The 27775-nt window shown below is 45.9% G+C and overlaps 1 protein-coding gene across 3 annotated transcripts; it reads right to left on the reverse strand.

The window, feature by feature from the left end:
- Positions 1-872: 872 nt before the first annotated feature.
- ECHDC2 (enoyl-CoA hydratase domain containing 2) lies at positions 873-27775 on the reverse strand. Of its 3 annotated transcripts, XM_036858875.1 has the most exons (11): positions 27248-27307; positions 25737-25788; positions 14275-14342; positions 14117-14204; positions 11543-11629; positions 10622-10714; positions 9127-9186; positions 8724-8911; positions 3850-3900; positions 2377-2424; positions 873-1526 (listed from the first exon to the last, which is right to left on the reverse strand). In XM_036858875.1, the coding sequence occupies exons 3-11, from the start codon at positions 14323-14325 to the stop codon at positions 1449-1451; spliced, it is 744 nt and encodes a 247-aa protein (XP_036714770.1). In that variant the 5' UTR covers positions 14326-14342; positions 25737-25788; positions 27248-27307; the 3' UTR covers positions 873-1448. The 3 variants fall into 3 exon arrangements, with proteins under 3 accessions (XP_036714770.1, XP_036714757.1, XP_036714763.1); XM_036858862.1 differs by lacking the exon at positions 25737-25788 and having other exon boundaries at positions 27248-27775; XM_036858868.1 differs by lacking the exon at positions 25737-25788 and having other exon boundaries at positions 9127-9183; positions 27248-27772.

Here is a 27775-nt window from a genome sequence, read left to right on the forward strand (position 1 = left end):
AACCTGCTTCCTTCTATAGTCCTGCAACTACACAGTATTTTCTCTCATTCACTCTTTTGCATGGTTCAAAAGGCTGTCTTACTTTCCTGACCTGAGTTCCGTATGTTGGAACATGCTGTTACCAGATACTAGCTTAGGCTAATGTGAGGAGGGTGGGTGGGAAATAGTGCCTGTCGAGGTCCATTTCTATACTGGGCACCTCTCCAAGTTTTGTCTCATTCACAACAATCCTCTGCGATAGTTGAGTTTTATCCTCCCCATTTAACAGATGAGAAAGAGGAAGTTCAGGTTACTTTCCTGGGTAGATAGATACTGCTCATGCGGTTGCGGCTGATTCTAAGACTTGGGCTCTTCTGTGTTACTCTCCCTTTCAGGAGATGAGCACAACTTTGGGGCACATTTGTATTTAGCAGCAAGTCAACAATGTTACTGGTATGTGTCCATGCCCATGGCTTAGTGACTTCTGAGTCTGGCCAGGCATAGGCTCAGAAAGCTCAGATCAGTTAAAGAATGACCACGTGGCTGTCTCTTCCCCTCTTCTACACAGAAGGAGGGCTCCTGAGACTAGTGTGCATATGTGCATATCAGCCACCCTTTATTTCTGAGTGTCGTCATCTTGCTCACTTTTGCTCGTGCTGTTCCCTCAGGCTTCCTCTTTCTTGCCTCAAATGCCTGTTGATCCTTCAGCTTTCAACTCCAGTGTTACCTGCCCATTTCCTGACCTTCCATGTTGTCCATCAGAGTTAATAGTTCCCTTCTCAGTACTCCTGAAAGCTATTTAATGCTCCATCAAAGATTTGCCTGCCACGCTACAGTTTACAAAAGGTTTTCACAGCCATGATTTCATCTGGTTCTTAAAAGAACACTGTACATGAATAATAACTCACGTTTATTGAACATCAGGTGTTTTATTATTTTTTTAGTCCTCCCAACAGTTTCATTATAGATGAGGAGGCTGAGGCACACAGTGAGTAACCGGCAGAGAGCTGGGCCTATTCAACCACTACCAGGGTTTCCTTATTATCTCTGTTGTACAGAGGAAGAAACAGGGCAGTTGGGGGGTGGTTCTTACAACCTCCTGTCATCTCTGGTGAGCACCTAATAACTGAGATGCAGAGGTCAGGCTTGAGTGCCAGCGATATAAAGGCCCAGAGGGGTCTGTTTTGTCCTTAGTTGACCGTTCTATTAGGGAGAGACAGGTATTCTCCAAAGCCAACCCGACGCCAGTGATTGTCTAGCCTGGGTGAGGAATGACGAAGGTAGCAGTAGGTGGCATAGTCAGCATCTTAGTGCCAGGCACCGTGCCAGTCATTTTATATCGATCATTGTCCTTGTGAGGAAACTGAAGCCTAGAGAGGTGAAATGATGAGGGCGGGCACGCTGCACATTTTCCTTCTGGATCCTGCCCTGTAAGGTGTGCATCTCCCATGCTTAAGGTGCAAAGGAAGTCACTCGCCAACAAATCTAGGGGGCCGCTTCTCCCTGAAGGCAGCCATGCCTTCCAGCCGATCCCGGGTCGGGATGTTCTGAAACAACATACAGGGTATTAGTCTGTGGGAGCAGGACCAGAGGCCAGTACTCGCTCAAGCTTGTTCAACGCATGACAAGGACAGAATCCAAGTCTTTCACTGCCTCTGGACGCCGGCGCTGGGCCACGCAACGGTATGGGCCTCGATGGCTCCTTGGTCTCCTGGGGAAGGCAGGCTGCCTCTTCAGCACCCGAGGCCTGTCACACTAGCCTCTCTTTGCACACAGCTTGCATGCCTCCAGAGAGCTCACAGTCTCGTGCAGCAGTCTGAAATGAGGCTACTCAGTAGAGAAGATAGATTAGGCTTTGCGGTAAGGACTCTGGCTTTGAATCCTGATGTGTAGTTGGTTCACACTACGTCCTACAAGTCCCAGGACCCCCTGTTTAGGAGTATTTTCGTTATTTGTTAACCTGGAGATTAATATTTTTGACTCACCCAGGAGTGAGGGGCTAAATAGGTCAGCCCCAGGTTTATTGCCCCACCATCGAACACACACAGCCTACAGGTGAAAACCAAGGCTCTGATGTCCCACTCCAGCCTGGCCTCTACAGTAGCCACTGGTACAGAGATCGCATAAACTGCTATTCTTCTCTCTCAAGTTCCTCTGTGATTCTCTGGGCACCCAAGTAGAGCAGGATACACCACCATTAGATGGCTGAGGAAACAGTCCCAGAGAGGAGCAGTGTGGCTCCCCTGGGATCACCCCAGGCTAACTGAGGAAGGAATGGCACAAAGACTGACTCTCTGGGTTGGGAGGAACCTACTGAATTGGTCATATAGTACTTAAGGCCCCCCACTCTGGCCCGGCCTCTGCTACAAGCATGCAGGACTGGTGGCAGACACATACCTGGGCATAGCATATCCCTTCAATGGCCATCCCTGATGCAATGTCCACCTGCAAGAAAGAAGTTGTGCCTGATCAGCCTGACCTTGCCCATCTCCATCAGCACTGGGCGCCAGCTTGCCCCTACTTCCTACACCACTTCTTACTGATTATGGATTCTTCCAGCAAAGAATTATTGAGGCTTACTGTATGCCAGCCCATATGAAGAGAGATGAGATGGTAAGGAATCCCCTCCATGGAGAGGGAATACCATTCATAACAGTGGTGAAGCAGTGCTGGGACGAATGCGGGCTGTGAGAACAGTGGGGAGGATTACACATAGCCTGTAGAGCTGAGGAGGCTGTGCCTGAGCTGTGCTTGCACAGCCAGTGTTCCCTCCTTGCCATCTGGCTGCCTCCCCATGCCTCCTGTCACCCCTATTAGTGAACTTTGCTGGCTTCCCATTGCCCCGAAAACTAAGGCCTTTATGACTCGGCCCCTGGCAACTTCCCAGCCTATACTGCCCAGTACTTGCTATTACTACCACTTACAAGCACTATTCTAAGAGAAGTACCTTTCACAACAGGCGTTATTTTCCCTACTATACAGCTGAAAAATCTGAGGCATAGAAAGGTGGAATGATTTGTCTAAGGGCACAACAGTATGTGGAAAAGCAGGTCTTTGAACCCAGATGGTCCAGCACCAGAGCCCATGCCCCTAACCTCCATGCTATGTTGTCTCACTCATCCCTTCGTCCTGTTCTGTCAAGTTGCTTATTTATACACCTCTGTGTTTTTCCTCACACTTCTCCCTATTTTTTGGAATTCTTATCCACCCTAAGCCCCAATTTTAGAAAACATTCTCCAACTCAGCACTGTCCAATACCGTAGCCAGTAGCCACATGGCCAGTGCAGCTCTAACCTCTCCAGGGTGTCTGCTTGGTACCCTTGACCTTTTATTAGTGATTTGTGTCTGTCCCCCTCCCCACCTTGGGGGCAGTGACCATATTTGACTCATTTCTGTGTCCCAGTTCAGGTCTAGGTTCAGTGTGTGATGAATGAATGAATAAGTTGATGTCTAGGACGGGTTAGCTGCAGCCAAGGCACCACACCTGAGCCCGGTCCACGAGGCCACGTTCCTGACACCAACACAAACCTGAGAATGTGGACTGGGAGCCACGCAGACCTGGGTTCTTGTTACTCGCTTGTTCTATGACCCTGGATAAGTCTTACCCTTTCTGAACCTCAATTTCCTTCTCTCTCCAAGGGAGAGAGATGAGGCTAAAATGTCATTTGGAATATCACCTGGCCAAACTTCATTTTGTAGGTAGATAAAAGTAAGGCACAAAGAGAGAGGTCAGACTCAAAGTCTGTTAGAAGAGTCCAGCTCCCGAGTTCTTTCCAGCTGTGCTGTCCATCTGTTTGCCATGAAAGCACCACCTCCCAGCCACCCCACTGACTTTAGTGGGACCCAAGTTCCAACCCCAAACCCTCTCACCTCTGTTCCTCGGTCAATGGCTACTTTGCCCAGCTGCACAGCAATGGGAGCCTAGGGAAAAGAAAAAGCTTGGTTGAGGAGGGGATCAGTGCTCATAGTTGGGCACACAGCTCCACGGTGGGGGAAGAGGTCTGCATAGAGATCCAGCTGTTATACTGACAGTGTTAAGTTTCGTTAGTTTTAGTACCTGCTACTTCTCAGCTGATGTTCCTTTTCTGTAATGGAGGAAGCCTAACTGATCCCTGACCCTCCCAATCCTGACCATCTGGGGTTCTTGTCATTTAATCCATCCCTCCAACATGTACGACATTTTCCAAATACTTTCCCACCCACAGACTTCTCTAATGGTCAAATGGTGCTACCCATCCTTCCAGGATGGTGCCATGTTTAATTGAGGCTCAGGGTGGTGAAGCACTTGGCGACGTTTGTCCAGTGAGTCAGTGGTGAAGCTTAGATCTGATTCCCAGTCACCTGTCCCACTGCTGCTCCCTTCCTCTACCCCTCTCATCTCAAGCCTCCAATGCAAGCAAGTTTTCCCCCAGTAAGGTGAAAAAAGGTCAAGATTAGGAACTTGGGCTTTGGAGTCTGACAGGCCTGGGTTGAAATCCTGAGGGGGCATTTTGCAAGAGCATCCAAGTGGCCGTCTTTGCCTCACTGGCCTTGCTTCCAGTTAGCTTGTGCCACAGCAGGCCTGGCACTCCATCCCCAGCCCCACTTCCAGGCAAGGAGTGCTTTTGCCTCCTATATTATTCATATTATTTGATGTTTTTGTAAGTAAGACTTTATCAGAAAAAGAATGATTTAAAAAGTCTGTTAGCATAGAAGCCATAAATAAAAAAGCTAACTACATAAAAATGAAGAACTTCAGACTGTGAAAAATACCACAAATAAAAGACAAAAATCAAAAACTGGGAAAATATATTTGTGATACTGTGACAGAAGAATTTCCTTAACAAAAAGCTGGTATAATGTTTTTTTAACATTCACAACAGTATGAAAAGTTAGTTCACAGAAAAGAAATACAGGCACAAGGTATGCTCAGCTTTACTTTTAAAGAAACGTAAATCAGAACTGTGAGGTGCTCCTTTTCACCTCAGACTAGGTAAATTGTAAAGTGTTGGTAATGCCCATTATAGCTGAGATTTAGGAAACAGGTATTTGCATACATAATTGATAGGAGAGTAAATTGGTACAATGCTTCGGGAAGGCAGTTTGACAAGAACTGGCAAATTGGATGCACATGCTCTTTCATGTTGTAACTCCATGTAGGCATCTACCCTGCAGGTGCACTTCCAGAAGTACACTAAGATGTACAAAGTTATTCACTCCAGCTATTTTTCAGGAGCATAAAGGTGTAAGCAGCATGATGTTCCTCATTAGAGTACTGGTTAAATGATGGCACATCCATACCATGAATGAAAAAGTGTGCAGCTGTTTAAAAGAATGGGGTTGATAAGTATGTGCTGAAATGGGAAACTCTCCAACGTAGTAGGTAAAAAAGAAAGGTGCATACTGGTGTGTATATTATTCCATTTGTGTAAAAGGTGTTGGTATGATGTGGCTTTGGGGAGAAGGGTCAAGAGAATGGAGAACTTCACTTTTTTGTTTTATACTTTTCCATACTGCTTGAATTCTTTTCTATGCATATTTTAATTTCATGTTTTTAAAATGTCTGTTAGAATTGGATTAGCCTGTAAAGGTGTGTTCTTTGTCCCCTAAACCATCCTAAAAAGAATTTAGAGTCATTTAGATATGTGAGTATATGTGCATAATTTATATTGTACATACAATGAATATTTCTGGAAGAGTGTGCAAACTGTTAACAGTGGTCATCTCTGGGGACAGGGATTGGGGAATTGAGCGATGTTTTGGTGACCACCTGTCCCGGTTTGACAGTGACTGAAGGGTTATTAGGACTTGGGACTTTCACGTTGAACCTGGACAGCCCCAGGTAAACAGGGTCACCGTACTTTTGATTTTTACTTTATGTCCTTCTTATTCTTCTGTTCTATTTGATTTGCTTGTCATGAATATGTTATTTAACTACTGATTTCTCATCACAGAAAATTAAAAACTACATAGCTATGTTGTACTGTGTTGAAAACACACATTTATGTTTCTGAGTGTGTGTGTATGTATGTATGTGTGTATGTGTATATACATATACATATATATAGGTAGTTGACCCTTGAACAGCCCAGAGGTTACGGGTGCCGACCATCCATGCAGTGGAAAATCTGCGCATAACTTTACAGCCAGCCTTCCCTATAGAGTTCTGCATCCGCGAACTCAACCAACCTCGGATCGTGTAGTACTGTAGTATGTATTTAGCTGAAAAAAATCCACGTATAAGTGAACCTGCACAGTTCAAACCTGTGTTGTTCAAGGGTGCACTGGGTGTGTGTGTGTGTGTGTATGAATACTAGAATCTGATCATTTCATATTATTTGGAAATGAGAACAGTCAGTCACACTGGCCACAGTATGTTCCATCCCTTTGTTGTTCAAGTGGAAAACGTAGCCAAATCCATATTCAAAGGATAAGGTATGTTTATTATTTAAAGGGAAGATCTGAGTGTTAAGTTGTGGACCTTGTGTTTATTGACAGTTTTTTCTGGGCTCTAATCTCTGCAGCCACTTGACTCCCTAGTTTTAGTAGTTTGTCCGCTAGAGGGCAGCCATCTACCACACCACCCCCTTGTGCTCACCCCATCCAAGAACCCTTTCATCCTTGGCACCCAGTTACTCAGCTGGAAGTTACAGATTCGTTTTTCAGGTTGCATCAAAATGTCCTAGCATTTGCATTAGTGATTTTAGTACTAATTTTTGGTATGCTCGTGTTTTGGTATACAAAGCTGCTTTTAAATACTGAAATACTAGTAATTATATTAGTAGAATACCGTTATTTCAATATACTGAAAAATCTGAAGCCTGAATCATCTTGAGATCAAGCTCAAAGACCCAGTTATTTAGTTTATGCAAAAAGGTAAGCCCTGTAGTCTACAAGTCTTGCTGGATAGGCCCCCTCTGTGGAAGTGTAATTAGCTACTATCCTGAGTCATTCAGAGTTTTGTATTAGTTCAGAGACTTTCTGACCAGCTATAACAGAAACATGACAGCATTAAAATTAACAGCATCAGACTCTCCATTTGTATGTGATGAAACTATCAATAAAAAGAAGAAATGAAGACAAAACAAATGCTTTCTTTTAAACCAAATTCGCTATCAGTTTTTTATAGTCTCTGCCCTCAAAGAAGACCTCAAAGTTATAAAAAGAGGCAGGATTATTTAAGGAAGACAGTATTTTTTTTCCAAAATAAAATACCTCTTTTTTACTTTTCATGATTAATTCAAATACTTTTCTCTGTTAATAATATTAAAATGATAGAGTGTGGTTAACATTTTTTTTTTTTTTTTTAGAATTTCTTTTTTTTAATAGTAATCTTTTATTTATTTATTTATTATATTTATTTTTGGCTGTGTTGGGTCTTTGTTTCTGTGCGAGGGCTTCCTCTAGTTGCGGCAAGCGGGGGCCACTCTTCATCGCGGTGCGCGGGCCTCTTCACTATCTCGGCCTCTCTTGTTGCGGAGCACAGGCTCCAGACGCGCAGGCTCAGTAGTTGTGGCTCACGGGCCCAGTTGCTCCGTGGCATGTGGGATCTTCCCAGACCAGGGCTCGAACCCGTGTCCCCTGCATTAGCAGGCAGATTCTCAACCACTGCGCCACCAGGGAAGCCCCTGGTTAACATTTTTATAGGCTTACATTTTAACTTCGTTTTGTAACGTCTGTAATTTTTTGTATTTGAACTGCATTATTTGTTTTTTTAAAAAATCGTACATGTTCTGCACTCTTTAAAATAAAATACCAGTTTTTGTATTATATTCTGCATTATGCAAAATTAATGCCAAAATACCAGTTACTGTTTTTCTTTCTGGTATTGCAGTCACTTTCTTTGACCCTGATGAACGGTCACTAACCTTTCTGGTCTGTTATAGCATAGATACAATGGGGATAATCAGCTCAACTGGATTGTTGATTTTGGGACACTATTAAAGTACCTAGGATTGTGTCGGATGGATGAGATGCTCCGTATGGGCTAAGTCAGTATTAGAAATTAGCAAAACTTAGCTCCATTTCAGCTGCTTGCATATATTTGCGGAAACTTGGGACCTCCCTCTGGGTCCTCTTAGAGGAGTGAGAAGCCAGCAGAGCCTCTCAGGTACTTGGAGATTACATGTAGGCAGGGCCTAAACCTACTCCCTGGGTCTCTAAACCTTTTGGGAGACTATGCTCATAGGCTATTTGAGGATTTTAAAAAATTAATGGATCTTAACACGTCCTACATCACGTATTTCAAGCACTTTTCCACCGTGTAGTATGGTCGGAAAGTTGAGCTTGTAGTTCTTTATCTGCTTTAGAATCTTGCTTTTTCAATTTTGGGACATTTTAATGCAGTACTGTACAATACAGTAGCCAATAGCCGCATGTGGCTATTGGCATTTGAAATGTGGCAAGTGTAATTGAGAAACTAAAATTTTAATTTTAATTTCATTAATGTGGCTAGTGGCTGCCTTAGTGGACAGCACAGGTAGAGGATGTTTATATCATCTCAGGAAGTTCTGTTTTACAGTGCTATCCTGAGGATTTTCAAGCCTATTTGATTCCAGTCCCTCAGAACTTAATTTTTATTTTAACTTAAAATCTGATTTAATTTACTGGATGGCTGAATGGATGCTAAAACTCCAAAGAGGGTTAATTTTATAAATGTGGGTAAATGGATCTTATGTGGCTGCACGAGACACCGTTGCCCCCTGGCCTCTCCACACGTGCATCCCCTATGGCACAGGCCTTCCTGTGCTGGGCAATCACCAAACCTGGGGCAGGATCTCCTGGGCCAGTGCTCGTGCCCGGTGGTAGGCGGCGTTGCCCTCCTCATTCTGGGCCACGGCATGGTTCACCAGCCCCAGAGCCTGGGCCTGTGCCCCGCTCAGTCGTCGGCCTGTGAAGATGAGCTCCTTCGCCAGGGCCACCCCCAGGCATCGAGGCAGCCTCTGAGTCCCTCCTGCCAGGATGGAGTAGGGGTGGTGAATCTGCATGGGAAGTGGGAGGCCAGAGAAGGCCCAGGCTGGGAGTCAGCCAAGACCTCAGAAGAGCAGACTGAGTTAGGTTGGCAGGGCAGAGGCCAGAACATAGGGCAAAAGAGGAAAGTAGGGAATTATGCTGGATAGAGTGGAGTTGAACAGGTAAAGAAGGATGGATGCTGTGGGTTGAAGTTACCTGCTCCTGGGAGGAGTCCTCGGGTGGTCTCAATCAGCCCCATGACAGCTGAGGAAGCTGCTTAAACAAAACAGAATGAAGCCCCCACCCTACCTTCCAGCACCAATCCCCAAGGAGAAGAGATACCGCCTGTGGGCTCTGCTCACTCCTCCAGCCAGCCACTTCCCTCGTGGTGTGGCCACAGCCAGACTCCTCCAGATGCTGCCTTTGGAAGAGCCCTAGCCTGGAAGTCAGCAGGCCCAGGCACTCATCCTACCTCCCCTACTCACCAGGCAAGTCTCTTATCCTTTCTGAACCTCACGGGTGGGAAAAAGACGAATACCCCTCTTCTGCCTACTTCAGAGAGCTGCTAAGGATTAAGTGAGGTAATGGTGCTTAGAACAAGGAAGGGGTTCCTAGAAGGTGCGCAATACCTATTTGTAAGTTAATGGCTTCTCTGTCTCACGCATGCTTAGCTCAGGTTTGGCCTAGAGTGTCACTGACTCCTGCTTTCACCAGTTATTTTTCCCAGCTTTTTGTCAGCCTGAAATTTTCCTGTATTCCGGTCCACATCCTCTTTCCCCAGTTCTGCTTCCTCTGAGAAGCCCTCCTTGAGGTGTCCCACCACACAGGCTTCTCCTGAATTCCCTCAGCACAGGCCAGCTGAAGCATGCAGTACGGGAGGGAGGAGCTTACGGTCACCCTCCTATCCACCACCACACCCTGCAAGTTAGTTGCCCTAAACATAGGCAGGTGAGAAGCAGAGTCGGGGCTGTGACCTGACCTGGTATTTTGATGCCTTCTCTTCGATACGCATCTTGTAGATATAAACTCCCTCTATGCCTGGGGTTACACATTTTTAAAAAAATGTTCTTCCTGGGTGGTGGGAGAAAGCAATGAGGGGAAGAGAGTAGCACCGTGATGGCACTCAGACATTCTCTGATTGCCTCCAAGAAGGGCGCACCTAACCACCAAGACAGGAAGGTTAAAAAGTGATCGATTATCTTCATCCTCCCCTCCCTCCACTCTTCAAAGCTCAATTTCTCTGAACTAGTAACGCAAACCTTTTCAGGTGCCAATGAACCAGAGGGCAGTGTTCTTGCCCAGGCGTGTTTGTGATTAGCTGGGCAGGTGACAGACTGCCCCCACGGCTCATCTTTGCCCAAAACGAGATGGAAAAAGCTGGCTTGGACAGAACTGGAAGGTTGAACAGTTAGTCTTTGCCCCCAGCCTTCCCTCTCTATGTTCTTTTTGCTGCCACGTTAGCAGTTGCTCTGGGGTTGGTAGGAGCAGTCCTGAGCTGAGGGCAGCTGACTCTGAGAAGGATGGGTACTGCCGCCGTCGGGCTAGGCCAGGAGGGGAACCAGCCGCTGCCTGAACTCCCTGTCCCCCACCTTGCCTTTAGTTCTGTGGCTGCTTGGAAAGCCAAGAGCAGTGGCTGACTGCAGAATCCCCAGAATTAGCCTGTTTCACTCTTCCTTCCCCACCCTACCCCACCTCTCCCCGTGCCCAGTACCTGCCACTCGGAGGTCACAGGCCAGGGCCAGTTCCAGGCCTCCACCTAAGGCAAACCCATCCATAGCTGCAATGGTGGGCGCAGGGAAGGCTGCTGTGGAGATGAAGAAAGGCTCAGCCTGCGAGGCCCTGGCAGGACCAGGACAGTGTTTCAGGGAGGGGAGGAGCTAACTGGTTGGGACAGAGGGCTTCATTGGTCCCAGGTTTGGGGACCTTACCTGGTACCTCAGCCATGTTATCTTAGAAGTTGGTTTTCCCACTGGGGAGAGTTGTGCGATCAGCTGGCTATCGGGAGTGGGGAGATGGGCAGGGTAATCTCCTGCTGGCCTCCCTGGGACCAGCCTTTTTGCACTCCCTTCTCATTCTGTGTGCCAAGCCCCATACTGAGTGCTGGGAACACAACTGAATCAGACGTGGGGAAGGCAGACCTGTAAACAGGCAGTGATGACCCAGGTAATCAGTGCTCTGATAAAGGAAGCTTGGAGGATGGATCAGGGACAGCTTCCTGGAGGAGGAGGCACTGGTGGTCTTAAAGGATGAGTAGAAAGTTCAGATGGCCAAGGAGGGATATTCCAGGCAAAAGAACAGCCATTGTCAAAGCCTGAAAGCATGCTTGGTGAAACCTGACTCTGAAAAGGCCAGGTTGCACCCTGAGGGCACAGGGGTTGGGGGTCATAACCAGCAGGGCACAAAGGCTGAGAAGCCAGGGCTCCCTCTGGGAGAAATGCCCTCTGAACCCTCGTCACACCCTCCCCCTTGTAGAATTCCTTGTTCCCTGCCCCCAACCCCCCAGAATCATCTGTCTTTCCACAGAGCTCACAACAGAAACTGTTCTGTCTTTAGAGGAGAGTGGTGGGTGGGGTGAGGCTGGGATCAGCAGGACCCCAGAATGCCCTCCTCCTCCGCACTCCAGGACCCTCACCAATCTCATTCATCAGGCCTCGGAGCCGCTGGACGAAGACCCCCACCTCCGCCTCACTCATCTGCTCCCGCTCCTTCAGGTCTGCACCTGCGGATGCAAGGGTGACAGCCCTTGGAAAATGACCAGTTACTGCATCCCAGGCTGTCAAAGGATCCAGCAAAGGAAATCTGAAGAGACGCAGCCAGAGAGGAAAGAGAAACACCGGGAAAACATGGTTAGGGAAGCCAGGGGAGGGGGGCGGTGGTGGTCAAAAAAAGGAGAGATGCAACAACAACAAAAAGACTGGATTTCATCAAAATTAAAAACTTTTGTGCATCAAAGGACACTATCAGGAGAGCAAAGACAACCCACGAATGGAAGAAAATATTGGCAAATCACATAACTGGTGAGGAATTGATATCTAGGATATATAAAGACTTCCTACAACTAAAAACAAAACCAAAAACAGAACCCACAAAGGACAAAGGACTTGAATAGATATTTCTCCAAAGACAATAAGTCAGTAAGCACAGGAAAAGATGCTCAACATCGTTAGTCATTAGGGAAATGCAAATAAAAACCACAATGAGATACCCCTTTACACCCATTAGGATGGTGATTATAAACAACAACAACAAAAACAAAGTGTTGGCATGGATGTGGAGAACCCTGATGCATTGCTAGTGGGAATGTAAAATGATGCAGCTGTTGTGAAAAATATTTTGGTGGCTCCTCAAAAAGTGAAACATAGGATTACTGTATGGTCCAGCAATTCTATTCCTAAGTGTATACCCCAAAGAATTGAAGGCAAGGACTCACACAGATACTTGCACACCAATGTTCATAGCAGTATTAATCACAATAGCCTAAAGGTATAAACAACCCAGGTCTATCAACAGATGGATAAACAAAATAAATGTGGAAAATAAATAAATAAATACATATATATATAAAATTTATATATATATAAAATGGAATATTCATTTTTTAAAAGGATAGAAATTCTGCAATATGCTACAACATGGATGAACATGAAGGACATTATGCTAAGTGAAATAAGCCAGACATGAAAGGACAAATATATGACTCCACTTGTATGAGGTACCTAGAATAGGCAAATTCGTAAAGATAGAAAGTAGAACAGAGGTTACCGGGGGTTGGGCGAATGGGGAGGAATTGCTTAATGGGTATAAAGTTTATTTGGGATGATGAAAATTTTCTGGAAATGGACAGTGGTAATTGTTGAATAACCTTGTGAATGTACTTAATGCCACTGAATTTTACACTTAAAAATGATTAAAATGTAAATTTTTGTGTAACATATATATTTATGACAATTCAAAAAATATGTTAAATAGTAATAAAATAAAAATTTGTGTTTTTTTCCAGTTTTATTGAGAAATAATTGACATACATCACTGTATAATTATTTTTTTTAACAGAAGGGGTTGGTGGGGTCCAAGGAGGCTGAGAGGTCAAGTTAAGGTGAGAACTGAGAAGTGAGTGCAGGGCCCAGTGGCATGGAGGTGCGCAGGGACCTTGGTGAGAGTAGTGACAATGGAGGCATCATCAAAGGCCAGATGGCAGGGGCCTGAGGCGGGAGTAAGGGGTGAATATAGTCTTCGCAAGTCTTAGATTATCCGAAAGTCAGTTGGGAGAGCCCTTGGAAGTCTTTGATTAGTTCCAGCCCCTCAGTGAGAGATGGGGAAACTGAGGCCCAGAGAGTGACAGGGACTAGCCCAGGATTCCAGAGCAAGTCAGGGGCAGATTCAGACCTCCTGCAGCCCCCCTACTTCCCTGTCCTTAGCTGGGATAGTGAGGAGTGAGGCTAACAGGGGCATGAAGTGACCATGATAGAAGAGGTCAGACAGAGGTGGAACCAGAGGAAGAGGCCAGGGGAGGAGGAGGGCCTCAGCCAGGGCAGCGGGGTCAGGCAGACTGGTCCGCATACTTATCCTGCCATGGCAGACCCCGAGCTGGTCACCGTGATCTGGACAGCTGAGACCTAGGGACTGAGCCAAATCTCCTTGAAAACTCCTAAGCATCACGCTCCTCCCACCCTAGCCTTCCACAGCCTCTTCCCGCCTCCCCAGTGCCCTCTCCACAGCCACCCCAGAGCCAGTTCTTAGCTCAGCTCAGCTCTCATTCATTTGCTTGTTGTGGGCCTGGGATGCGGCATTTCTCATCTTTGAAATGAAGTGCGTGGCGAGGACCAAGTGGTGCAGAGACATTGAAGAGTTTTGTTGATGGACTGAGATCTTGTAGGTGGGCAAAGGGGCACAGAGTCCCATCTTGGCCACAGACCTTGTGAACGTCTTTGGACTCAGCTTCCTCATTTCCTCAGTGAAGGGTCAGACAGTGCGTGGTGCAGCAGGAAGAACAAGGATTTGGGGGTCAGAGAGGCCAAGTTCAACCTGAATTCTTACTATCTGTGTAACCCTAGGCAAGGAATTTTACCGCTGAGTTCACATCTCTAAAATGGGAATAATGAGTCCTGTGCTGGAGCTGACCTAAGGACCCCACACCCCACAAATGCCCTGCAGGCCGGGGGGAGCCCTGCTGAGCCGCGGCGTAGGGGCTGGAAAGGAAACCCACCTGCACAGAATACACCCTTCACTCCACTTCTGAAGATCAGGACACGCACTTGCCGGTCCTCCCGCAGCTGGGCCAGAGCTTCCAGCAGCTGCAGAGGAGACACCATCAGATACCTCCCAACCCAGCCCCAGCCCACCCTTGTGCCCACCCTTTCTCACCTCACTAACGAAGACGTTCCCCAGGGCATTGCGGGCGCTTGGTCTGTTCATCAAAATCTCAGTGATTCCTGCAGGGGACAGGGCAGCCTTGGGTGAGCCAGCTGCCCTGCTCACTCCCGGGCTGGGGCCTGGGATCTGGGCAGCCTCTGCCCTCGATGAGCAGTGTAACTTGGGGCAAGTCTCACACACCCAGGCCTCAGTTTTCCCAATCATAAAATGGGGAGAATAACTCTTGCCCTTTCTGCCTCACAGAAGAAGTAGAAGGGCTTGTGAACCTTGGAGCAACATGGGGAGAGGGACAAGAATGACAGCCACAGTGGTTCCTGCCTGCTTCTGCCATTGTGAGACACACACATACCACACACCCCTTCTTCAATTTCACGTATCTCTCCGTTATTCTTTTCTCCATAGCCGGACTTCGTCTTGAGCTGAATGAGTTATAATAATATCACCACCCAGAAACCTCCTCGTGTGCTCTGACTCGTTCATTGTTCCCTCCTCCCCCCAAAAGTAACAACTCTCTTGACTTTTATGGTGATCACTTCCATGCATTTCTTTAGTTTTATCACACAAATGTGCATCTCTAGACTTCACAGTTTAGACTTGCTAATTTTCAAAAATATTGATGTGTCTTTTAAAAGCTTGTTAAAATCCTCAGGTTCTGCCTCTAGTCCTGTCTTTCCCTCAAAAGTTGTTTGTTGGGACTTCCCTGGTGGTCCAGTGGTAAAGAATCCGCCTTCCAATTCAGGTGACATGAGTTCGATCCCTGGTCGGGGAACTAAGATCCCACATGCCACGGGGCAACTAAGCCAGCACGCCACAACTACTGAGCTTGCGAGCCTCAACCAGAGAGCCTGCGTGCCCCAAACTACAGAGCCCACACACCCTGGAGCCTTCGCACCACAACTAGAGAGAAAACCCTCACGCCACAACTAGAGAGAAGTCCGTGCACCACAACGAAGAGCCCGCGCCGAAATGAAGATCCGGGGTGCCACAGCTAAGACCCGATGCAGCCAAAAATAATAATAATAATAATAACAATAAGGAAAAACCCAGAAGTTATTTATTAAAGAACCTGGGGCATTTGACCTGTAAGGTGTCCTGCAGCATGGAATTCACTGATTGGACACTCATGGGGCAAGTGACCAGGTTCCTCTGTCACAGGGATTTAGCAACTAAATCCAGAGGCTTGAGCACACTCACATTCCGTCCTCTTTGGCAAGAGAATAACCTTTGCCCTACCCGTGTGATATTCTTTTACCCGCAACAGTCAAGCTTCTTGAAAGGGTTTTCCGTACTCAGTTAATCACTTTCTTGCCTCCATTCACTTAAGCCTTCTCCAATCTAGTTCCCACCCCGTCACTCAGCAGAAACCATTCTCACCAAAGTGACCAATGTAGCCACATCACTAACCAAGGGACATGTTTCCATCCTGGTCCCAGGCTCAGCAACAGTTAACTCTGCTGACAATACACATGCTCTTCCTTGAACATTTTCTGCCTTGGCTTTTTTTTTTTTTTTTTTTTTAATAGATTTAGTTTTTTCAGAGCAGTTTAGGTTCACAGGAAAATGGAGTGGAAAATGCGGAGACTTCCCGTAAATCCCCTGCCCACTGCACATGCATGTTCTCCCCCACTATTAACATCCCCACCAGAGTGGGATATTTGTTACAAAAGATTAACCTACATGGATACGTCATTATCACCCAACATCCATAGTTTACATTAGGGTTCACTCTTAGTGTTGTACATCCAGTGGGTTTTGACAGATGTGTAGTAACATATATCTGCCTTGTGGCCCCACGTTCTCCTGGTCTTCCTCCTACCTCTCAGATGATGCCTCTGCACTTTTCTAGGTTTTCTTCTACCCAATTTTAAAATTCTTAATTCATTTATTCAACATATATCTATAATAAATAAGTCCTGGGAATGTAATGTACAGCATGGTGACTATAGTTAACAAGACTGTATTGTATATTTGAAAGTTGCTAAGAGAGTACATCTTAAAAGTTCCCATCACAGGACTTCCCTGGTGGCGCAGTGGTTAAGAATCTGCCTGCCAATGCAGGGGACATGGGTTCGAGCCCTGGTCCAGGAAGATCCCACATGCCATGGAGCAACTAAGTCCGTGCGCCACAATTACTGAGCCTGCGCTCTAGAGCCCGCGAGCCACAACTACTGAGCCCATGTGCCACAACTACTGAAGCCCGCATGCCTAGAGCCCGTGCTCCACAACAAGAGAAGCCACCGCAATGAGAAGCCCGCGCACCGCAACGAAGAGTAGCCCCCGCTCACCGCAACTAGAGAGAAAGCCCGTGCACAGCAACGAAGACCCAATGCAGCCAAAAATAAAATAAATAAATAAATAAAATAAAGTAAAATTACTTAAAAAAAAACAGTTCCCATCACATACAAAAAAATGTAACTATGTGTGGTGATGGATCTTAACTAGACTTACTGTGGTGATTATTTCACAATGTATACAAATATCGAATTTTGTTGTACATCTGAAACTAATATGTTATATGTCAATTATATTTCAATTAAAAAGCCCCAACTCTTACAAAAAGGTAACTCCACAAAAGAAGACATACAAATGGCCAATAAGCACATGAAAAGATGTTTAATTTTATTAGTATCAAATAAATAAGAGTTTAAGAAAAGCATAGCACCCAGTACAACGACTAAAACTAAAAAGACTGAAAACAAAAACCGAGTATTGGCTATGAAAAAAAAACCCTTACGTATCTATTGAACAACTATGATATATAATAAATTGTGGGAGTTATAAGTTATGTAACAGCCCCTGTCTTCAAGGTGCTTACAGCCTAATACAAGTAAATGATAACATGAGGTCATAAGTAAAGTAAGCACATGAAGTACTATAGGATTACAGATGGCAGCTCATAGATGGAAGCATTTGAGCAAGGTGAGAATAGGTAAAAATTTTCATTTGAAGAGTGAGGTATGATGGGAAAAATACTACAGGTAAGAGACTACTTAATTTTTTAAAAAAATTATTGAAGTATAGTTGATTTACAATGTGTTAATTTCTACTGTACAGCAAAGTGATTCAGATATATATATATGTGTGTGGGTGTATATATATTCTTTTTCCTATTCTTTTCCATTATGTTTTATCACAGGATATTGAATATATTTCCCTGTGCTATACAGTAGGACCTTGTTTATCCATTCTATATATAATAGTTTGCATCTGCTTACCCCAAACTCCCAATCCATCCCTCCCCCTCCCCCTCCTCCCCCTTGGCAACCACAAGTCTGTTCTCTGTGAGAGTACTCAATTTTTTAATGTTGAAGTTCCTGAAAGGTCAATCCAAGATCTCTTTATTCAGTCATTTGTACAATTACGAATTTAACACATGCTGGCCTCTGTACCAGACACTGATGTCAGAGGCCAGAGCAGACCCAGTCCTTCTCCTCTTAGATCTTACGGTCTAACAGAGGAGACAGACATTCAACCAGTAATTACTATTTGTGATGAGAACATGGGGGGAAAAAGGACAAGGAGGTGAGCGGTATAGAGTGGGCAGAGGGGGCCCCTAGTGTAGAAGGTGAGCAGTGACTTCCCAGAGGAAGAAGTGACCTTTCACCTGAGAGCTGAGGAACGAATAGGAGTCAGCCAGGCAAAAGTGTGTGTGTGTGTGTGTGTGTGTGTGTGTTGGTGGGGAAAAGCCCATTTCAGACAGAGGGAGTGGTACAGATGAGGGCCCTGAGTATAGCAGAGCAGGGTACTATAGGGTTTGTAGAGCTGGGCCTCTTAATGTTTTTTGGCTGGGCCTGAGAATTAAACCAACATCAAACAGATTAAGAGGAGAAAAGCACACAAATTTGTGTAAGTTTTACGTAACATGAGAGCCCTCAGAAGGAAATGAAAACCCCCAGAAATGGTAGAACCTACATGCTTTTATAGTAGGCTGAAGAAAGAATGTCAGTTGTGGAAGAGTTAACTATGTGGGAGGCTAAAGGAAGATAAGGCCTGTTTGTACACAGTTGTCTGTTTGTACAGAATTCTCTTGGCTTCAACTCCCTGTTGAAGAATGTTTCTTTTCTCCAGGTTCAGGGAGGACATCTTTCACATGGGAATTTTTATCTCCTGTTTTCAGTAAGCAAAGGGGAGATTAGAATGCCCTTCTTGCATCTGCTGTTTTTTTCAAGTGCCTTTAGCTCAAAAAAAAAAAATCCCTATACCAATGTGGCATTTTTTTTTTGGGCGGGGGGCACATTGTGCCACCTTTTAGTGTCTTCCAGAACTGGTGGAGTTCAGAGCAAAGGGAGAGCAGCGTGAGGCAAGGCAGAAGAGTCAGGAGGGCTGCACTTGCTTATCTGCCCCTTCTCCTTCACGCCTCCCATGTGCCTACCTCCTGTACACCCAGGACTGCCCTGCACACCCGTCCAGCTCGCCTCTGAGCTCTGAGCCTGAATATCCAGCTGCCCACTTGACATCTAGACCAACATGTCAAAAAATGATCACTCTTTCTCCTGCTCCTTTGGTGAGCGAATGACATATCAACTCAGAGTTCTGTCATGTTGCCTCCATCTTCCTCACCCTTGAAGTTTACTCAGTCTCCCAAGCGGCCAATTCAACCTCTTAGATCTCATACCTATCAGCTCACATCCCTCCCTGCAGCCACTAACCTGGTGGGCTCTTTCTTCTATTACATGGATCCCCCAACTGGCCCTCTGCCCTCAGTCTTGCCTCCCCTTTCCCCTCCACTTTTGTTCCCTCATCTGGGTCAGAGTCATCCTTCTTACCCAAATCTGACCATATTCTTCCCCTCCCTTTTCATCAAAATTAAGTCTAAATCCTTAATACCACCCCAAAGACCCCCTACAATCTGGCCCTTGCACCTCACTCTGGCCTCAACTCATCTGCCAAATCTGGGTCAGGTGTGGGGAAGAGAGACCAGCTCCGGGCAGGGGCTCAAATACTCTTATGCCTTCTTGGCCATCTCCCCTCCTGTAAAATGTCAGGATGGACTAGAGGAGTGTTTACCAATCCTTTGGGCTTCAAAGCCCCCTTATTATTTTCTCTCAGGGTGTTTAGCTTTGAAGAACAAGCAGGATTTATTAAGATGGCATTCTCAGTGTGAGTTGATCTGAGACACAGAGAAGGGCCAATGAAAGTTTCAGGGCTCTCAAGGGACAGGGTTTCCAGCCACAGTTAGAGAACTGTGGTCCAGGACAGAGAACTGTAACATGCAGGCTAGGTGGGCTTCTTTAGCCTCCCCAGAAACCTTCATAGAGTTCTTTGAGCCCAGCAGGCCTGGAGGTCCCACTGAGGAACTCAGATGTCCCAAAGATCCTCTCCAGATGAGAAAATGCTGCAACTTTGGGGAAGGGAAACTGTGGTGGATACAGAGAAACCACATCAGAAGGGTTGAGGAGAACAGTCTAGGTCCAAGGTCATTGTGGCAGACAGACCTTAGAGTGGCCCCCATGTTCACATCCTGCACAATCCCCTTCCCTTGAATGTGGACAGGACCTGTGAATTGCTTCTAACCAAGAAAATACAGGTAAGGTCATAAAATATCACTTGTAAGATTAGGTCTAATTATATGGCAAAGGTAATGAGATGTTACTTCTGTGATTAGGTTATGATGTATGTAAGACTCTATATTACTAGCATACACTAGAGAAACTAGTGGACCTGTGGAGAGGGTTGTGTGGCAAGGTACTGTGGTCAGCCTCTAGGAGCTGAGAGTGGCCCCCTGGCCAACAGCGAGAAAACAGGACTTCAGTACTACAACCACAGGAGATGAATTCTGTCAACAGCGTGAGGAACTTGGAAGCAGATCTCTCCCCAGTTGAGCCTGTGATGAGACCACAGCCCCCACCAGCTCATGGATTGCAGCCTGCTAAAACCCTGAAACAGAGAACCCAGCTAAATTGTGCCTGGACTTCTGACCTACGGAAACTATGAGAAAATAAATGTGTGTTATTTTAAGCACAGAGTTTGTGGTAATTTGTTACATGGCAATAGAAAACTAATACAGTCATGACGTCTTGGGATTGACAGAAACTTTCCTCTCATCTCTTTGCTTTCCTGTTCTGTCTTTCCTTTTTCTCTGGCTGACTCTCTCCCATATTTCATCTCTATCTCCCTCTTTCAGAATGTAAATATGGTGCTTGGCTGAAGTCACAGCTCAGTCACATACCAGCTTCATGGCCTTGGGCAAATTACTTTACCCTTCTGACCTTCACTTTCCCAATCTGTAAATAGAAATACTAAAAAGGTTGTAATGAAGATTAAAAGAGATAATGCTCACAAGTGCTTAAACATAGTTTGTGGGTACCGTGGGCAGGGAAAATGCACAGAAGCTGGGGAAAGTCTAGGGCCCCATATGAGGTGAGAAATCTAAGCTGGGAGCCCTGAGGAGCCAGACAGGGCATCTTTGGCTTTAATTCATTCACCTGACAATGTGCAACTTGTACTACCACATGCCAGGCCCCAGAGAAATAGAGAGGACTCAGCCATGGTCCCTGACTTCTTAGCTGAGCCCCTATTCTAGGAACCTTGCCCTTGCTGGGCCCCAGTAGTGCACTGCACCCTCTCTACTCTTACCAGATCCCCCCATACCACTGGCTGATGATTTGATTTCCTTCGCAGATGACCTAGAGTCACATCTGACTGGATGGTCTGAATCACAAGGTGATGTGGGTGGGAGTCAACAGAAACTACTGGAAGGTAGTATAGAGACCAATTGGTTTAACAATCCCTTACTATATAGAAGGGGAAACTGAGGCCCAGAAAAGAAGAGAATTTGCCAAAGTTAATAGCTGGACCCGGCTAGCAATCCTCACTCTCAAAGAGCTAACAACTGATGAGGAGACAAGTCCAGACACAAGGGATGTAAAAGGACAATGGGGGGGTGTGTGTAATTCCAGAAGGATTTACAAAGGTAGAGAGGAAAGAAGAGGACCCAAGTCAGGGGCATAGTTAGAACAAAACACTGAGGTGGGACAGCCTGAAATGAACAAACACATGAGTAGAAGAGATAAGGTGACAATGTCAGGTTGTGGTGGAGAAACTTGAACGTCCAGCTAAGGAGCTGGAGTAGAGCCATAAGGAAGAGTGAAGAATGGTTAACAAACGTTAACCAAGAGTGGGTTAACAATCCCATTTTCAAGGACAACAGGCACAATGTGACTATGCTCTGGTGACATCATACCAAGTGGAAGGCAGAACTGGTGGCTTCTAACGGGGGTGGTGGGGTGGTTCTCCTGTGTGTGGGTCCCCTCCTCGTGCCTCCTCCACTGCTTCTCCTTGATTTCCTTTTCTCATTCCTTCTATATGCCCTCTGGCAGGGGCAGAGGCTTAATCTCCTGATGCTTGTTATTTCTAGATAAAAAATTCCCCTTTTTTACAAGTGAGCCCTAAGGTCTATGACCCGTGGTAATTTTTTAACTAATGTACAAGTCTGTGTTTTGAGTCACTGAATTACCAGAAGAGGTAGTGATGACCTAATAGTTGAGAACACAGGTTTTGAAATCAGAGCTGGTTCAAATTGCTTAACCTTTCTGTTCCTCAGGTTCTTAATCTGTAAAGTTGGGAGAATAACTATAATTATTTCAAGGCAAGCGCCATTGCCAGTTTGGCAGTGAACTAAGCATGAGAGTAAGGGGTATTCTCTAACACCAGCAATCCCACGTGGCCAGAGAATTCTCACCAAGTAATGTAGTTGGACACTGGAAGCCCCTACATGTCCATCAAAAGTGGGGGATGCACACTAGGGAGCAGTATACAACAGCAGGGAGCAAGGAACAGATTTATATGGCAAAGCAGCTCTTCAAAACTTAGCATCAAGTGGGAAAAAGGAAGAAATATGAGATGTCTAGAACAGTGCCTTCTGTGTAAATTAAAACTCGGACACAAACAATGCTACATAAAATGCAGGGAAGGTTAGAGGGGTTGGACTGGGGATAAAGTAAAGACAAGAGAAGGACCTTGCCCTGATGGTGACGAGCAGCAGACTGCGGGGTGTGAGTAACACCACTGAATGCAAAGTTCAACCACCACCCCCCAGCACCACCCCCGCAAATAAAACTACCCCCAAACAGAAACAAAACAAAATAAAACCAACCAACCGAACAAACAAAACCCAACAATGCTCAATCAATATGCTCTTAAGTTTGCTAATCAATATGCTCTTAAGTTTGCTAATCAGAGAATGCCAATGTGACAAGCAGTTCACAATTGCTTTCTTCTTGGTTTTCACTAGAAGTTAAGATTTTTTTAAGGGTTAAAAATTATAATATGTAATCAAAGCTACTAAAGTGACAAAGGAAGCATTTCAGTGTGTAAAGCAAGTAGGATATTTGTTGTCAGCAAGAAAATATATAAAGACTGGAGATTTTTTTTTGTTAAAAAAATAAAAGAGGAAAATAGGGCTTCCCTGGTGGCGCAGTGGTTGGGAATCTGCCTGCTAATGCAGGGGACACGGGTTCGCGCCCTGGTCTGGGAAGATCCCACATGCCGCGGAGCGGCTGGGCCCGTGAGCCACAACTACTGAGCCTGCGCGTCTGGAGCCTGTGCTCCGCAACAAGAGAGGCCACGATAGTGAGAGGCCCGCGCACCGCAATGAAGAGTGGCCCCCGCTTGCCGCAACTAGAGAAAGCCCTAGCACAGAAACGAAGACCCAACATAGCAATCAATCAATCAATCAATAAATCTTTAAAAAAAAAAAAAAAAGAGGAAAATAATTTTGTCTTAGAGCTGATTGTTTATGGATGGGAAAAAATGGGACAAGTTAATATGGATCCAAAAGGTGATAAAAGGTTTGTGAAAAAGGAACTTTGAGAATAGAATTTTGTACGTTGTTAAGATTGATTAAGACTAGATTAAATTTAATTAGGTAAATAAATTTTGTGATTAACAGTAAGCTGGTACCAGACTGAAATTTGGTTCTCTCTCTCTGTTAAGAGAACAAAGTTTTGGGCTTCCCTGGTGGCGCAGTGGTTAAGAATCTGCCTGCCAATGCAGGGGACGTGAGTTCAAGCCCTGGTCCAGGAAGATCCTACATACCGCGGAGCAACTAAGCCTGTGTGCCACAACTACTGAGCCTGCGCTCTAGAGCCAGTGAGCCACAACTACTGAGCCCGCGTGCTGCAACTATTGAAGCCTGTGCACCTAGAGCCCGTGCTCCGTAACAAGAGAAGCCACCACAATGAGAAGCCTGTGCACTGCAATGAAGAGTAGCCCCCGCTCGCAGCAATGAAGACCCAACACAGCCAAAAATAAATAAATAAATAAATAAATAAAAGAGAACAAAGTTTTCTTGGAATGCTGCTTTTGATGATAGACTGTGTGAATTTCTTTGCATTTAAGTGATTTATATTTGTTTTTAAAATCTTTTGTTACTTTGTTAAAGTAAATAAATATTATTTCACAATGATCTGTGAAGATTATGGCACATGTAGATAAAGTTCATTCTGCTTCTACAAAGATTAACCCCTCATTGTCAGACCTTTGCCATCCTGATGTCCTTGTAGTATGGCAGTGGTCTACTCCTAAGTCAGAGAATTTAAAATGGATAAACAGGGGCTTCCTTGGTGGTGCAGTGGTTAAGAATCTGGCTGCCAATGCGGGGGACACAGGTTCGAGCCCTGGTCCAGGAAGATCCCACATGCCGCAGAGCAACTAAGCCTGTGCGCCACAACTACTGAGCCTGTGCTCTAGAGCCTGCGAGCCGCAACTACTGAAGCCTGCGTGCCTAGAGCCTCTGCTCCACAACAAAGAGAAGCCACCACAATGAGAAGCCCGCGCTCAGCAACAAATAGTAGCCCCTGCTCGCTGCAACTAGAGAAAGCCTGCACCCAGCAACGAAGACCCAGCGCAGCCAAAAATAAAATAAATTTATTAAAAAATAAATAAATAAAATGGATAAACAATGACTGTAAATTAAACAGGGCTATGGGAAATCCAAGACGGCCACTTGGCTTTTCCCGGCTCCCTGACAAACCTCATTTTTTAATTTGATGGGTTAAAGCCTTCCCTGGCTGGAGGGTTAATGCCCTCACAATGAAAAAAATAAAAGATTAAAAATGTGTTTTCTGGGACTTCCCTGGTGGCACAGTTGTTAAGAATCCACCTGCCAATGCAGGGGACATGGGTTTGATCCCTGGTCTGGGAAGATCCCACATGCCGTGGATCAGCTAAGCCTGAGTACCACAACTACTGAAGCCCACACGCCCTAGAGCCCGCATGCCACAACTACTGAGTTTGCGTGCTGCAACTGCTGAAGCCTGCACGCCTAGAGCCCATGCTCCGCAACAAGAGAAGCCACTGCAATGAGAAGCCCACACACTGCAATGAAGAGTAGCCCCTGCTCGCCGCAACTAGAGAAAGCCCACATGCAGCAACAAAGACCCAATGCAGCCAAAAAAAAAAAAAAGAAGTGTTTTCCACTTGCGGTATACTTTCTACAATCTCCAGTGATCAAGACACCCACTTCACTGGATAAATCATACAAGCCTTAACAAAAACTTCACAAACTTCTTAAAACTATCACTGTAACTATCATCCTCAATCATCAGGCAAGGTCAACAAAACTAATGGAAAAACTGGACTCAGAACAAAAATTAATTACATGGGATTAAATGAACTGCTAAATATGATTATAATTCTTTTATTACTTTTTGTCTGACATATTGCTAGCTTTTAATCTTTGTTTTTCAGATATAAAGAATCTCTTCTTCTCAAGCTACTTATGGTTTACAACAATTTGGTAATTTACACCTGTGGGTAAAATTAAAACATTTTTCTTTTCTTTCTTCCTGGTCCCTCCAGAAACTGGAGACCGTTGGGTTCTGAGCAGCCTTATCAAAATTGTTATTTCGTACATTACCAAATATTTGACTGAGCCTCTGATAAAATGATAGTCCCATATAAGATTAATGATTGTAATGGTGTAACTCTAGGTATGGGAAAAAGCAACAAGAGGGAATATTTTCCTGGACCATAAGAGACTAGACTAGTCTCAGGTGGTCCAGAGACTTTTGGCTACTACTAACAAGGCCTAGTCCAGTAACAACGCATTGTGTGGCCTATCAGCGGAGGAAATAAACATTCCTAGCACTGTGGGACAAAATGGACATGAAATGCCCCCCAAACCATGGTCAAATTTATGGCCATGAAGGGGCCCTGCCGAGTGGAAACTGGCACTTGCCATCTGCCTCTACAAAGATTAAATCAGGAGCTGCTGCAGCTGCTGACCTTCAACACCCCCTGAAAGGAGCTCAGGGTGGAGATCAGGAATGAGGCACTCTGTGCTCCGGGAAAAACTGGCAGAACAGGCCTTCAGATAGTTAGATATTTTCAGGTAAGGGTTTTTATAAGCCCAAATTCTTGCATCTTCTCATACCTAGAGAAACACTAAAATTATTAATGGTGACAACTGCTTTGGTTTATATGTTAATACCACATCAAAAGTTAAAACCTACTGGCTACAAGTCTCCTCGAAGTGCCAGGTCTAGACTGGAATTCAGGCTTATTCTCCGGAAAAAAAAAATGAGATCTATTTTGTCTATTAATGTTCAGGTTGTCACTCTTCCAACTACTTCTGAGTCTGTTACACCTACATCAATCACACTGGGCTAATAAAAGAGAACATCAAAAGATATATGACCATGCTAAATGGCTTCATTCCTTTGGACAGGGTAACCTAAGTGCTGACTATATCTGGACCACAGTTAAAGGAATGCTACCAAATGTATCCTGGATCTTACTCCAGCTTGGGCCTCTGGTTACAATAATTCTTTTACTGTGGCTCCTGCCTTTTTCATCTACTTGTTAAGTTTGTCTCTTCCAGATTACAATAGTTTCACATCAAGATGACGGTGACGCAGAGATTCCAGCCACTCCTCGGAACAGATCCTGCCGGAATAACAACAGAAGTCGCCCTGGGACCCCTTAGTGAGATAGGGCGAGAGCTCCGTGACCCCAACTAGGTAGGGTCTACAAGCCCCTTTCCAGCCTGCAGAAGCTACAGAAGACAGACCATTGCCCTTCATCCTCCCAATAAAGATTTCTTCGGGGTTCACGTCTCTCAGGGGGGATTTGAGGTAGGATATAGATAGGCCCCTGGGCCAGACAGCTGGTGTTTGTCAAGTGGACTAAAACTGAAGCTTTGTTCTCACCCAGACAATCCAAGGACAAAGCTAGTGGCAGAAGCTGAGCTCTGCTGGAATAAAGAGATAAGATGACCACTCCTGAGGTCAAGGAAAACTACCCTGTCTGCACATGGGCGGGAAGGCTCCGTGGGGGTCAAAAAGGGAGGGGGTGCCACCCCATAATAAGTGTGGACATACACCCACAGGCCTCTGGTGGGATCAATCTTAGCAAAAAGTTGCGCACGCGTGTTGGGGAGGGCCCTAGGGCAGGTCAGGTGTGGAAAAGAAACAAGATAATTGGCCAAATGTAAACAAAGACCTGGAAGGACTGTCCTATATAAGTAATTTAAATCAGCTCTTTACTGCAGTTCCTCCTCATTAGAGAGGAAGGCCATACTCGTTCTCTCTGTGTATTTCTGCCTAGCTTCTGACTTAAATAAACTGCTTCTCTGTGTGCGCTCCCATGTTGTGCTGTGTCTCTAATAATAAACTTTTTACATGTTTTTACAGTTTTTGCCTCCTTGAAACATTCTTGCTTTCAAATGGGGGAAAGAGCCAGGGCCACTTTGCTTCTAGCCTCTAACCGCTCGCTGGTGGTCTACTGGCTAGGATTCCTGGTTTTCATCCAGGTACCCAGGTCCAATTCCTGGGCAGGGAACTAAGATCTCTCTTCAGGACCGCTCACTGCTGTCTCCGAGATCAGTTTCAGTCTGCTCCGGGGCAGTGGGTGCGCTGGTCATGGGTCCCGCCCCGGCAGCAGTGTCAGGCGCCGGGCCGGCCTCGGACAGCCGGCCAGAGCTCGCCCCAGCCGCCTCCCGGGCCCCCCAGGACAGAGCACTTACCTTGGTCTGGACCCGCCAGAGCGCACACTTGGATCTCGCGGTTTGCGGCCGCGGGATTGGCGGCGCAGCCACGGGCCTCACGGGGCCTCCAGGGGCTCGGAAGGCGCAGGGCGCTGGTCAGGGCACGCAGCATCCGGACCAGTCTGGGAAGGTGCCTCTCGGCCCCTCCACCACCCACTCCTCTCCGGCTGAAAGCTTGCCGCTCAGTCCCAGGCCTTCGTAAACCGCGCCGCCTATTGGCCGAGAGCCCGGCGCGGCTCTCTGAGGCTCTTGAAGACCGGAAGACCTGGGTAGGAGAAAGCCCAGCTCTGCTGTGTGATTTTGGACAAGGCTGCCAACCTCTCTAAGTGTCAATCTGTAAAGCGCGGATAATAAAAGTGACTAGTGTCAAAGATAAAGAAAGTCGGACACTAAGGTAGTGAGAACAGATTTTAATCGTTAATATACTATTGCAAAAGGGAAGTGTCCAGCGTGACACTGAACTCAACTTCTGTTTGTACAGAGGTGACTGGGAGTTTTACCGGGAGA

Source organism: Balaenoptera musculus, chromosome 1, assembly GCF_009873245.2.
Source record: "Balaenoptera musculus isolate JJ_BM4_2016_0621 chromosome 1, mBalMus1.pri.v3, whole genome shotgun sequence".
Classification (NCBI taxonomy): Eukaryota; Metazoa; Chordata; class Mammalia; order Artiodactyla; family Balaenopteridae; genus Balaenoptera; species Balaenoptera musculus.

What these genes read in the sequence shown, in the direction of transcription:
- ECHDC2 (XM_036858862.1), bottom strand. Translation starts at nt 27,380, where the DNA reads ATGCTGCGTGCCCTGACCAGCGCCCTGCGCCTTCCGAGCCCCTGGAGG. An exon ending in CCCAGGAGATCCTGCCCCAG is followed by an intron (nt 3,901 to 8,723) that starts GTTTGGTGATTG and finishes TCTTTTCCCTAG; the next exon opens with GCTCCCATTGCTGTGCAGCT. An exon ending in AAGGGATATGCTATGCCCAG is followed by an intron (nt 1,527 to 2,376) that starts GTATGTGTCTGC and finishes ATGTTGTTTCAG; the next exon opens with AACATCCCGACCCGGGATCG.